Source organism: Eutrigla gurnardus (assembly GCF_963514095.1).
Source record: "Eutrigla gurnardus genome assembly, chromosome: 2".
NCBI classification, from domain to species: Eukaryota; Metazoa; Chordata; class Actinopteri; order Perciformes; family Triglidae; genus Eutrigla; species Eutrigla gurnardus.
Genome location: NC_139916.1, coordinates 8,833,581 through 8,847,267, shown reverse-complemented (window position 1 = coordinate 8,847,267; position 13,687 = coordinate 8,833,581). Strand labels below are relative to the sequence as shown.

General features: G+C 41.3%; 2 protein-coding genes across 2 annotated transcripts in view; one reads left to right on the top strand and one right to left on the bottom strand.

The window, feature by feature from the left end:
- Positions 1-4,864, bottom strand: part of LOC311027414 (uncharacterized protein) — a 7,816-nt gene extending 2,952 nt beyond the window's left edge. The window contains exons 1-3 of the mRNA XM_084031440.1: positions 4,723-4,864; positions 3,511-3,652; positions 2,994-3,150 (exon numbers count right to left, since the gene is read on the bottom strand). Of these exons, the coding sequence (XP_083887566.1) occupies positions 2,994-3,150; positions 3,511-3,652; positions 4,723-4,792 (369 nt within the window). The 5' untranslated portion in view covers positions 4,793-4,864. The remainder of the gene's footprint in view (positions 1-2,993; positions 3,151-3,510; positions 3,653-4,722) is intronic.
- A 1,762-nt stretch (positions 4,865-6,626) lies between these two features.
- Positions 6,627-12,725, top strand: alas1 (aminolevulinate, delta-, synthase 1). Its single transcript, XM_084028678.1, has 11 exons — positions 6,627-6,790; positions 8,097-8,340; positions 8,511-8,693; positions 8,798-8,944; positions 9,095-9,314; positions 9,777-9,961; positions 10,101-10,280; positions 10,473-10,637; positions 11,110-11,378; positions 11,495-11,657; positions 11,823-12,725. Exons 2-11 carry the CDS (start codon positions 8,130-8,132, stop codon positions 11,981-11,983), a joined length of 1,884 nt encoding a protein of 627 aa, XP_083884804.1. The 5' UTR covers positions 6,627-6,790; positions 8,097-8,129; the 3' UTR covers positions 11,984-12,725.
- Positions 12,726-13,687: the final 962 nt, after the last annotated feature.

The window sequence follows — 13,687 nt, the reverse complement described above, 5'->3', positions numbered from 1 at the left end:
TGTTTATGTGCAGACTAACTGTAAACAGCTTGTGAAGGTGTATGTCCTCACCACTAAACTGAAAATACCCAAACTATTCAGCCAAAATTGCTTCCCTTCATTCCTTCCTTCCCATATGGTTGTCCAATATGAATCATGGACTGTATAAGAAGTGGACATAGTCATTGTGACATCATCACCTATTAGTTTTCAAAGCTTCGAGTACAGCCTTAAGGCCTTCGCCATCTTGGAAATTTTGCAACCAGTGCCCAGAAGTGACCATATTTGGACTTTGGACATTTGGATGAATAACAACAAATCATTTGGACATTTGTATATAATTTACTCTTGAAGAAAACAGTTTTCCTCACATGCTTCCACAGTGAGGAGAAAAAGTAAACGGGGTTGTGTTTAACAATTAGAAAAACTATATCAAAATACAACACTTGAGCAGTATTTATCAAGTGTTTACTTCCCAAACACATACATCTTCTCTAAAAAGCCCATAAATGAAAACAGCTTGTTTCAACTCGCAGGGACATGCGTAGACGAGTAGTGTGCCTGCGCAAGCAAGAGACTGTTCATGCAGAAGTGTTGCTTTAAAAAGATTATTTTTTGGTAATTAACTTTGTGTGAATCCATTCTCTGTCTTTCACAGTAGTGTACTGCTCTGCAGTGATGAGATGATACATCATGTTTAACTCATCATGTTTTTTGTCTGCTATTATCAAACAACAGGACCTGAAACTCGACGCCAAGAAATAATTAATTCTATTTTGTTATGATTTGGATCAGAGCTCTAGATGAAACTAAAGATGGGCGATATGGCCTATAATTACCAATGCAATATTTTTAGGTTATATCAGGGGTGAGGGAAAAAATGTATTCTCATATTAATCTTAATCATATAAAAAATTTTACAGGACGATTAACAAAAATCTATATTTCTCACCAGAATTTATATATTGCTATTATTTTTTTACGATTGAGTAGAGCAGCCAAGACCCACCCGAGTCGTTGAGAGCTGCGGAGAGCGGGAAATCAGAGACGATATCACACCACCCAGAGATAAATCCTGCACCCTCTCTTTTTTAAGTATGGGCACACTATCGACACACTTCCAGGAAAAGCAGAGCCAGATATAACCAAATCTGTATGCAAACGCTGTCATGGGCAGGGATCGTATTGTGGTGGATGGATGGATGGATGGATTAAATTAATTATTAAATGTAGCAGTTTACTTAAAAATAATCACTCTGTTTTTCGATACAGCTGAAATAAATGTAAGACTAAGTGGCATTTGATGTGCATTGCTGTTGGAAATGTGACTCGTGATATATTGTCTCTTGAAGAGTATACTTAAACTTTTGGTTTTAGAAGGGGGGGGGGGGGGGGGGGGGGGAATCATAATAATCAATACTATCAAAACTTGTAGAATCACATTAAATAGGAATCGCAATATAAATCTAATCGGCATCAAGTAGAGACAACAAAAAAAGCTAAATGAATCTAAATTATATTATAATACAGAGAAGGTATTTCTGTTATTATTAAAATAAACTACAGAGCCCATGTTCTGGCAATGATGTGACACATAGTGTGCATCTGTGTTAGTCACACAGTAATAAGATATATCAGGCTCTGGCTACACAGACAAAACTTGTTGATATGATCAGTAAAACAGTATTATTTATGTTAGGGCGTGATCTTTCCGGTACGAACGCCAAACAGCAATTATCAATTATCACTGACACGACTCACCGCAGACGGATACTAAAAAAGTTGAGTTAAAATCTGCGCGGCATGCAGAATGATGACCAACACAAAACTGAGGAACTTCACAGCTCTACACAGAGTTAACTTCATGTATAAAGTACCTCTTTGTAACTGTTGTCAGTGTAACATAGGATGTTCAGTGTCTGTGTTAGTGAGACCGAGTCACTGCAGTAAAAAAAGTCACGTGGTGGGTGGGCCAAAAGGCCTCAAATTAGCCCTCTGATATTTAAAACTACTCCAACACGCTGGAAACTATGAGACTCACTTCTTCATTTAAACAAAAACCAACAAATCTGTTGAGAAACAGCCAGTCAGTGACTCAAAAATGTGCTCCTTATTGGTTGAGTGCAGGAAACACATGCAGCAACATGTCGCAGATGCAGACGCACATGACCACATGCTGCCAGTACAACACTTCCTGATTCTAGCATTTTATAAAATAATACCTAACTAATTCTAATATCTGCTCACTGTTCATTAAGTGGATAATAATTCATGCAATAAGCTCTATGGAGGGATATAATAAGCTTTTTTTAAGCGTTTAAGGTAGTTCCAGGATATGGCAGGTGACTAAGTAAACAATACAAAAATCATATTGTCTGCTGGTATATCCAGCAGACCTGCTAACTCCACCTTATCATTAAAAAGACTTCCCCTTCATCTTTTTTGTAACCCTGATAGTTACTTTAAGGTGGTAGCAAAATTACATCTTTCTTGCATCCTTCAACAAAAGAGGAAATATGTAGTTAATATAAATATGGACACTATTGAAAAACCCAAACTTAATGAGGCATCAGTGCCTCAATGATACAAAAAGGGTTATATCAACAGTACAGTATCTACTCTACTCTACTTAAAGTCTGCCAAATCAATGAAACACCACATCCTGTTTGGAGCTCTTGAAACATCGGCTGTTGCAAATATCAAGCAGCTGAAGAATAAGCTCCAGTTTTTTATCTAAACAGCATCACCAACAACATATAGCAGCCGATACAGAAAGCAGATTGGGCTGATAGTGACTCAAATAGCTGGATCAGAAATTGGTGATAATGGGGCTGATCCATTCAGTTAAAGTCTATGTGTATATACTGCATACATAATATTGTGCGCATGTTTTGACCAATGTGTTGCTGCATTAAAGGGTTTACATTTGAGTCGTGATTTTTACCAAATTGCTGGCTCCTTATTTATTATTTTAACAATAAATACCAAAAAGTCAAATTGGTGCACCTCTAAACAATAGAGGGTAACTTACGTCTTGGTTTGCGGCACATCTTGTACAGGCAGCAGCAGGGACAGACACAGCAGCAGATGAAGATGAGCAAAATGGTGGCGAACCCACCAATGCCAAGGACCATGGGCAGCGGTGAGGAGTAAGAGCTCATGGAAAATTCACTAAAAAAGAACCAAAGAAAAAACAAGCAAAACAATATTAATGTTGCCATAACCTTACTGGTATAGAATAGACAACATTATTAATGCACAGTGTGTCACAACATGCACAAATGCATACTTTATTATTGCCCAGTTTGAAAAATCCCCTTCCTTGTTTTTTTTGCTAATAGAATTATCATCCAGCATGTAAACTAAACACATTTCATGAATACATTAAGTGAAAGGAGACTGCAACGGATTCACACATTAGATTGATGTCGCAGATGCACAGGAAAACACTACTTCCTGTTGCTTGCTTGACGTGACAGAGAAACTTAGAGAAACTGTGACTATAATAGAATACAGAATAAAATAGTATACCAGTCTTCTTGTTCATCCTTAGAAAACCGCATGTAGTCATTCGTACAGCAGGTTCTGACTAGGCAGCTTCCACAGCAAAAAGAACCTTTAGCGCATTCTTTGTATGCTGAGCGACTGTAGGCTAGACAGTTGTTGTCCCACGCTGTAAGAGAACAAGACAAAAAGCAGAGAGGTGCAGGGAAGGTGAACCAGTGAAGACGAAGCTGCAGTGGTGATTAACTGTCAGAGAATGGTAAAATATGAGATTATTGAAACACATCTCAAACACGCCTCAACACACTTGGGGGGGGGGGGGGGGAAGGCATCACTGTAGTGTGAGGTGATGTATTGGTTTGATAGTCTAGGATGAGAATGATGTCATAAAACAGCCAATTAATTTTGATTGTTTTAATTATATATAAAATAAAGAAAAGACCAAAGCCAAAAGATATCCACTTCATTGACTGTTGGTCAAACAAAACAAAAACGTAATTTTAAATTATAATGGGTGTTTTACACGATATTCTGCCATTTGATAGCCTTAATAACCAAATGGTAATGAGGATGATTCAGGCTCATACAACAGTTCTGGTCGAGCTGGGTTAGTAAATACTCGCTGTACTGTACTATTCAGTCGGAACAATGTGTTTCCTCATTTTATAAACTGATTGTTCGACTGACAACAGATGTGTTGGCAATTGTGAATGCAAAAAGTGATTCACATTGGAAATGCAGTCTAATAAAAATAAATTATAAACGTTATAGACAGGTTCTGACTCGACATTACGGTAATTGTATTGCGTTAAACTGAGTCTTTTTATAATCTTTTTCTTCGCCTTTATTCATATCAAAGAGGATTCGTTAAGCTTGTGCTGTTCATCTTCACAAATAATGCCAGTAAACGACGGATGCTTTATGGGAAGACTTCGACAACAGCGACCAGTTGAGCCTTAACGTTAAATCTGTCGGTGTGCTGTTGACCTTCAAATCATAAAAAAAATATGGACCAGATTATAGACCCACTAGCTAGTTGAAACAAGCTAACTTTAGGATAATTTTAACAATAAACGGTAATACTTAACAGACCCAGTTCCTGGGTAGCGAAGCTAACGTCACTGGCATCGCCCCGGTTTCTAGCTAACTGAGCCACTAGCTAGCGTTAACGAAACAACGGGAGGGACAAAGAAGGAAAAGAAACGACCATTTCCAGTTTTAAAACGAATTAAAACTCACCAGCTACACAGGGGGCCAGGGCCGCACACAAAGCCGACACAACAACAACACTGAACAGGCCCGACGCCATGGCTACTTCAGGACTCCCGGATTCGGCCACGGAACTGTGTGCGGGCTCTCTCCTCCTTCCACACACCGAACTGAGCTGCCACGGCAGAGATCGTCTATGCACACGGCTGCGTCGCTGCAGGCGAAGCCCCGCCCATGTTCCCCTCTGTAACCAGTGGCAACCAGGAAGCAGTAACCAGAACGTGTGTTCTAGAAACAATTAGTAAGAACTACTGCATGTTGATGTTGTAGTTTGTTAATGTAGAGCAATATCTACAATATAATAAGTCTTATTTTGACGGACAGGTCTTCAAAATATGACAGGCCTTCAAAATATGAGGCCCTTCCTTACAATTGTTTCATAGTTTTGCTTTAGAAATGCATTTTTGCCACATTCCCTGCTACAAAAGACAGTTTTCATTACAGATTAATCTTAAGTCTATTTATTTATAATAATTTTAGTTCATCCAGTAAAACGTTTCAGAAAAAATATCCATCAGAAAGTTTCAAGTTGATAACTGCAATAAATGACTGGTGATTATTATGATCGACCTCATCTAACTTGCTCAACTTCATAAACGTATTTCATTTTATGAAGGCAGTTCAGAGAGAATTTGTCAGTAAAACATTGTTTTGCCCTGAGAGCAAGAGAGGAAATGACACAATGTATGTCAGACTGTGGGTTTGTTTTACGAAATGATGCACAGATTTTCGTGTGAAGTAGTATAATTTTCTCTCCCCCAATAAGAACACTCTATTTTGGTGTATATGGTATGCTGTATCTGCATCTGTATCATTAGCCTAGACAATTCTGAATGTCATATATGAAAACTGCTTTCAGCAGCTCAGCTATTGTGGTAGATTTCAATCAAAAACAGCAGCAGAATATCAATCAAGTGTAAAGCCTAAAGAGATCTGCAGGGGGCAGCAAAACACTACGAATGACCGTGCTAAAAAGGTTAAGACTTCATCCACAGACTCAGATATCACAGAAATACATTTAAATATGTTTTGCAAGTACTATATAGTACGATAGTTTATTTTTTATTTGTTTTAATCATGAGGCTTGCAGTTGCTAAGCAAATATCCACATCCACTGTTTGCTTATGTTTACTTAGCATGCATTTTCATAAAAAGGCCCATTCATCCCTGAACAATGGCAATGTGATGTATAATGCAAATAAATATGTGTGGTTGTAACCTTTACATCTTAAGGGATTAGTACTGCCTTTCTTCATATTTAATTTTGTCCCTTCCATTAATATAAATTCGGGGAGACCCTAAGCTGCGAAATATACATTTAATTCCTCCCTTTTCTCCAAAAAATAAATAAAAAAAAATACACAAGCAAACAAGTGTTTTTCTCGTTAATCCAATTTTGTGTAGTCCTCTTTTTGAACACCAGGGGTCACACGCGCACAGAAAAACTCTCAATTCCGCCGCATCGACTTCAAACTGCGAGACTTTGATCTGAAGATATAATTCACGTCAAAGGTGTTCATTCAACAACACACTCTTGTATCAAAGTTAGACATTAGAAAGAGCAGTTCGATATTGAGCATTTCTGACGTAAGTAAAGTTGACAGACGTGCATCGACGTCCCAGTGAATGAAGACAGTAATGGTGATAAACTTGCAGAGTCAAAACACATCAAGTATATTTATACTATATATTTATACTATCAAACATCTACAGAGAAAATACCCGTCGACGTGTTTGATCACATGCGTGAGTCACGCAGTTGACTGACTGGAATGACCTTTTGACGTAAAGGAATAAGATCTCGCGAGTCTTTGGCGCGGGATCAGCCACAGCGCAAGCTCTTATAAGCACTTGCGCGTCCTCGTCCTCTTCGTTCGTCCTCAGTGCAGGATAACGAAGTTGCCATCCTTGGTCCTTCTCCAAAAGCAAACGCTTTTTATCCAGAGGGTCCTTAGAAGATCAGCCCCGCCGCTGTCACCCTGCACTCCAACACTGTTGAAGAGGAGTACACCATCAAGCGTGAACGTTTCTTTCAAAGGTACGTTTCTTATTTGATCATCTTCTTGGTCGTAGCTTCTTAGCTAACGTTAGCAGCCTAGCTAACGTTGCCCTCGGTCAACCGGCGAGGATCACGAACGGTCCGGCTAACGTTTAGACTTCGCGTTAGTCTATCTGACGTTAGGTCGGGTTTATTACATATTTTATATATAATATTCACTCACTGTTTTATAACGTTAGCAATGAAAGGCTTTGCGAGACGATACGGAACGCCACTTTGAAAAAAAGGGGCGAGTGGACACTTGAAAACCCACGTTATGTGTGCGTATGGTGAAGGTTGTAATGATAGTACTACTACCCAGATACTAGCTAGAGGCCAATGTTTTTTATCCTGCCGGTAAAATTACACTTGGAAGGAGGGATAGCGGTGTTGTGCCGTATTCGGCACCCCCTCGCGGGAGAGTATATTTAGGAGTCTGGTTACAAAAGCCGACGGGATACAGTTATGAAACCTGGAAATTCACGGTTATTAGATGGGAACCAACTTGCCACCAACACAAGCTAGTATATTGACTCTCGTTTTGTTTTTAGTAAGAGTTATTTTCTAGTAAAAGGCCCCTACTGAGTTTATTTTACTGGCTTACCGTCTAACTTCGGGAGTATGGAAGTGATTACTCTGTCGAGGAATGTGTAGACTTCAACGGGAGGGAGGGGGTATGACACGGGGATAGCGGTTATGTGTTTTCCCATTTTACGCAATTCGACTTTACAAATATTTATTACAATGTCATGATCGGACACCTGTTACACTGACCCCAGCAGTTCGTCCAACCTGATACATCTGATCGACTGAGAGAGAACTTTGAGAGAAAAACAAGTATTAGGTTTCACAACATGTATTTTGTGTATATAATAATCGGGTATTTTGGTGAATTGGTAGAGATTTTGAGCAGCATGAAGGTTTATCATAATACAAAACTGTTTACAAAAAATAATTTTCATCATCTTGAGATCTCTATCAGTGTGTGGACACTGTCATAAGAATGTATACTCTAGATGTAGTTTTATTGTTCACCATAAACTACAATATTAAACTATTTTTGAATAGTTTCATGGGGAGCTTTCTGTCTTTCCTGTACATAAAAAAGAAGCCTTTGTTTGCCAATTATTGTGTTAATGTATTTAAATTAAACCAAAACTGCGTGAATGGATCTATTGCATATCAGGTAAAACGGAGGTGTGTTAGTAGTGTTCTTGTGCCTTAGAGTTACCCTGCTAAACAGGTTTTGCAGCACTTGGGAAAATCCGAACTGTCCTCATTACTAGTTCCGTCTGTCCCCTTCTAGGCCGCTTGACAATCACAAACACCACTGCTGACCATGGATGTGATCGTGCGTCGCTGTCCCTTCCTGGCTCGTGTGCCCCAGGCCTTCTTCCAGCAGCCCAAGAAGTCTATGGTGTCGTACGCCCAGCGGTGCCCCATCATGATGGAGCTGGCTGCTAAACCTATGGCTCCATCAATGGCACGGGCCCTCTGCTCCTCAGCCTCCTCCCACCAGAAGACTGAGGAAATCATGTCTGCCTGTGAAGGTGAGGGAGACAAAGGAGGAGTAGATAAATGTTTTAGCCTAATTAATGGTACATTATATATCCCAGGTAATGTGGGTGATGACTGGCTGAATTATTGCTCCATGGTATTGTTTTAATGGTTGTAAATAATACTTTATTTAAAGTCTAAAACTTCTTTGGTCCACCTGCAGTCCCCAAAAAAGAAGGGGAGCCCATGCTGCCAGGGGGCCACCCTATGCCATCCTCAGGCCAGGGAGTGGCCTCCAAATGCCCTTTCCTGGCTGCTGAGATGGGCCAGAAGAACAGCAGTGTAGTCCGCCAGGTCGGCATGGAGTACCAAGAGGATGTTCAGGAAGTCCGCACTGTCCAGAAAGGTATGCGTTCTTCAGAAATTCATTAGACTTCACTGTTTTGGGGCCATTTTTTTCAGGATTTACATAATTTGACTTCTTTTTGTCCTCTCTTGACCGTTTTGCAGAAGTGTCCCCTGCCCAGTTGAAGAAGCCGTCCCTGGCGAGTACCATTCAGGGAAGCGGGGGGGAGCAAATTAATCTGATGAAGACCCTCCTGAAACAGAGACCGAAGATCGTCTCCCACTTGCTGCAGGACAACCTGTCGGGCAGCAGTAAGTTTTATTTTACTTCTATTTACTTCTTCACATGGAAAAAGGATTTTGAATTTTGACACTACTAGTTTTCACTTAGATGAGCTGAGACTTTCACTCTAGGTGTTGCAAGCCAAATTATGCAAACTTCTCCTTCCTGTTTTGTTACAGTGTCCTGCTACCAATACGATCAGCTTTTCGAGAAGAAGATCGAGGAAAAGAAGAGCGACCACACTTACCGTGTGTTCAAGACCGTCAATCGTCTGGCCAACGAGTTCCCTATGGCCGATGACTTCACAGGCTCTTTAGAGGATAAGAGGGAGGTGTCTGTTTGGTGCAGCAACGACTACCTGGGCATGAGTCGACACCCACGGGTCGTGCAATCCATTATGTGAGTGTTTGAGGAGTTGTTTGTGTGCGTCATGTAGGAACAAAACCCACATGATTCAGTCCTATGGGTTAAAGGTGTGGTTACATGTAATGACACCTTCGGAGAAGGGAAAGAATAGGTGAGACAGTACATAATAATTGAATATAACCTGACACCTGGTGATCCAGTTCACTGTTTGTGTGGGTGTAGAGTGTTAGCCGGCTGTAGTTTTAAATCTAAACCTCATGGGCTCCAATGAGATGATGTTTTTCTACATTTCTTTTTAGCTTGTTTAAGCCTGCCCAGCTCTCTTATCCTCTGTGCGTCAGTAACACCAGGAAACAAGATGTCATTTATTACTAAGCAACTCTCCTGCGTAATTATTTACATTTTTACATTTCCCTCCCCACTCAAGCGTCCATCTGGCGTATAAACATATAAACGACAGTAAAAAGCAATTTGTTTGTCTTTCTGGTGTTCCAGGGAAACTTTACGAAAGCACGGTTCAGGGGCAGGAGGGACGAGGAACATCTCTGGGACCAGCAAGTTCCATGTGGAACTCGAACACGAACTGGCTGACCTTCACAAGAAGGACGCTGCACTGCTCTTCACCTCCTGCTTTGTCGCCAATGACTCCACCCTCTTCACCCTCGCCAAGATGCTGCCTGGTATGCAACATATTTCTTTCTACAATAAACCCACCATTTCTGTACATTTTATACATTATTCGTGAATTCCTATTCAATATTCTTGCATTAAATGGAACCACTTTGTAAACTCTTTCTACTTCCTTCTGAACTATTTCAGGTTGTGAGATCTACTCCGATGCAGGCAACCACGCCTCGATGATCCAAGGAATCAGGAACAGCGGGGCTAAGAAATTCATTTTCCGCCACAACGACGTCGGCCATCTCCGAGAGCTTCTTCAGAAGGCAGACCCCTCAAAACCAAAGATCGTGGCCTTCGAGACCGTCCATTCCATGGATGGTTAGTTTGGGATGGTCCCCGTTATTACTTTACTTCCTTGATGAAGTGATTACAGCTACACGTTTGCTCGCATAAGAACCACCAATTTATAGTTGTCTAGCAACGGGAATCAAGTTTATAATGTAGGGTCTAAAATAAATTATTTCATGGCTTTTACTCTAATGGACTAATGGCTGATCTTATGCTACACAGGTGCTGTTTGTCCGCTGGAGGAGATGTGCGACGTGGCCCACGAGTTCGGTGCCATCACCTTCGTAGACGAGGTTCACGCCGTGGGCCTGTATGGAGCCCGAGGCGGGGGCATCGGAGACAGGGATGGCATCATGCACAAGATGGATATCATCTCAGGAACACTAGGTCAGCATGGAATCTCTACAAAAACCAAATAATATGCTATACTATTTAAGCATTTTGACTTTGAGGTTATGCCTGCATGTTCTTGATTCATTACGAGAACCATCTATACTTGTTGCATCCATATTTTTAAAGATCCGTTTTGTTGTTGTTAGGATCAGGCTTCATCCGTGTCACACAGTATGCCAGAGGGCTTAAAGAAGCCGGAGCAGCTCTGTTGTTGCTAGGAGACTGCGGGCTCTTATTGAATTACTCCCCGCGACTGTGTGTCGCTGTCAAGCTGAGGGGACAATTATCTCTTTACAGCCTCTGTACTCCTGCAGCAGCCATTACAGAGTGATCTAGTTTGTGAGATTACCGTGGGAGGATGTTGCATAGATCACTGAACATAATGTAGTTTGTTCAGTGGTCTTTATCAAAGGATGTAAAGTGATGTCTCTGGAGCCGTAGAGTAACCACCAATGCCCTCTTTCAGGCAAGGCGTTCGGCTGTGTGGGCGGCTACATCGCCAGCACCGCCACGCTGGTGGACACGGTGCGTTCCTACGCCGCGGGGTTCATCTTCACCACCTCTCTGCCACCAATGCTGTTACACGGAGCCAGGAACTCCATCCAGGTGCTGAAAGGGGAAGAGGGCCGCGCGCTGAGACGTAAACACCAACGCAACGTCAAGCTGCTCAGACAAATGTTGATGGACTCGGGGCTGCCGGTGGTGCACTGCCCCAGCCACATCATCCCAGTCCGGGTAATTTATTGCTTCCTTTTCTCGCCTAACGATATGAAATCCGACATTACAATTAAACACGCTAAGTCAGCCTCAGTGTTTCTAATCTTCGTCCGTGTGTCTCTGTTACTTTTTAGGTATCGGACGCAGAGAAGAACACAGAGGTGTGTGACCTCATGATGAGTCGTCACAACATCTATGTGCAGGCCATCAACTATCCCACCGTTGCCAGGGGAGAAGAGCTCCTGCGTATCGCCCCGACACCTCACCACACCCCCGAGATGATGAAATACTTTGTCGGTAAGAACATCGAGTCATCTTGTTAATGTATTTCAGTTGTCAGACATGAAACGTTCCCAGATCATCTTAAATGTCTAATTGATTTTCAAAAACGTAGTTGTTAAATGTCTGAATTTCATCCGTACACACATGAGTTGACCTCTCGTCCCTGTTTTCCCGCCACAGAGAGGCTGGTGGACACATGGAAGGAGGTGGGCCTGCCGCTGAAGCCCCACTCGTCAGCGGAGTGCACGTTCTGCCAGCAGCCGCTGCACTTTGAGGTGATGAGCGAACGTGAAAAGTCCTACTTCAGCGGCCTCAGCCACCCTATCTCAGCCTGCGCATAACACTATACCCCGCTGCTGGCTAGAGATGGCACATCTATATATATATATCTACTCAAAACCCATTCCTCTTATCACTGTCATAGAATGTATTAATTATCTTTGATAAGTCCTCCTACACATATTATTTAAAATATTCTATGTTCAGATGTTCTATATCCTCAGAATAAAATATGAGATGGAAAGAAAGCTGGTGTGTTTGTGGGGCATTTCTTCTTTAGATCTTACACAGCTGATGATTTGATAAGGAAACACCCGAATAAGGGGAGCTGACGCTCTTCCATACACATGAAAGGATGATGCACAAATAAAATGAATTATAATATGTGTTCAGATTGTCATATAGCTGGTATAATAACATTCTGACATGAGCTAACGATGCTATAATGGAGCAGATTGTATGCATGTATTGTACATTTAGTCACATGCTTCTGATGTTCGTGGAAGAAAAAAATGGGTCAAACTATTTTTCTGGCTCAGCAAATGAAATGACTGAATCTTTGTGTTGTACTGATGGTGGTGTTGGTCCCCTCATTATATTTGATGCCCTGACCTACTTGTGATAAATGCAGGACATGGACATGTTTTCCGGTTTTGGTCCTGGAACAAACAATGGAGCAAAACAATATTTCACACTACTCTATTAGCTGACAAATGTTCGCTTATTATAAGATAATTTTTTTATGCTGCTGTTAGGTTTCAATGCAGGTGGCCTTTATTTGAATACATATGTGTGAAAGAGGAAGCAGGTGTCTGTGCAATTTTAGCAAGGCAAGTTTAAAAAAAGCACATTTTAGTAACAAGGCAATTCAAAGGTTCCTACATAAAACATCAAAGTGCAAAAGAAACACATCACATAAGAACTGTTGTTAAAAATGTTAATTAAACAACCAAGAGAGCATAAGAAAATTAACAGGCTAAAATAGAATAAGACAGGTATAAAATACAAGAATAAAAGTTGCTGTACAGTGTAAGAAATGAATAATAATTTGATTAAAGGAAAACACCACCGCATTTCCATACTGAACTATGTTCTGCTCTGATGTTAGACGAGGTGATACATACCTCCCTCTCCTCTGTGCGTGCACTCAATGGCTCTTGCGCGCACTCCACGCAGCGCTAATTTGCTAGCATGTAGCTTGTCCCAGTATATTCCTTAGGATCCAAAGGGGGGTGAAGTTAGAAGCGACCAAGCACTTCCACGTTGTCCCTATTTAAATACGGTTACGTGAGTAGTTACACGACCCAAGTTTGGTTACACAAAATGAAACATGCCAATTTTTCTAAGCGGATAACAAGGATAACTATATAGTATGGCGGAATAACAACTGGAAGCACTTCGACGTCGGCGCAGTAATATCATCACTCCGCTCCCCCTCTTACTTCCGTCAATAGAACCTACGTGACCTGCACGCCGTCGCCTGCACTACCTGTAGTAGTTTGTGCACAGTTGAGGAAGCATCAGGTTGTAGTAAGATAGTTTGCAATCAAACAATCAAACATCATGGTTATAACGTGGATCGTACAGGGTTGTGAAAACAAGCAGAAGGTATATAGTCCCGTCATGTTTTGAGTGATGATATTGCTGCGCAGACGTCGAAGTGCTTCCAGTTGTTATTCCGCCATACTATATAGTTATCCTTGTTATCCGCTTAGAAAAATTGGCATGTTTCATTCTGTGTAACCAAACTTGGGTCGTGTAACTAC

Excerpts from the sequence above, each read along its gene's own strand:
- alas1 (XM_084028678.1), top strand. The coding sequence starts at position 8,130 with ATGGATGTGATCGTGCGTCGCTGTCCCTTCCTGGCTCGTGTGCCCCAG. Across the intron at positions 9,315-9,776 it reads CGGGTCGTGCAATCCATTAT|GGAAACTTTACGAAAGCACG; the intron begins GTGAGTGTTTGA and ends CTGGTGTTCCAG. Across the intron at positions 11,379-11,494 it reads GCCACATCATCCCAGTCCGG|GTATCGGACGCAGAGAAGAA; the intron begins GTAATTTATTGC and ends GTTACTTTTTAG.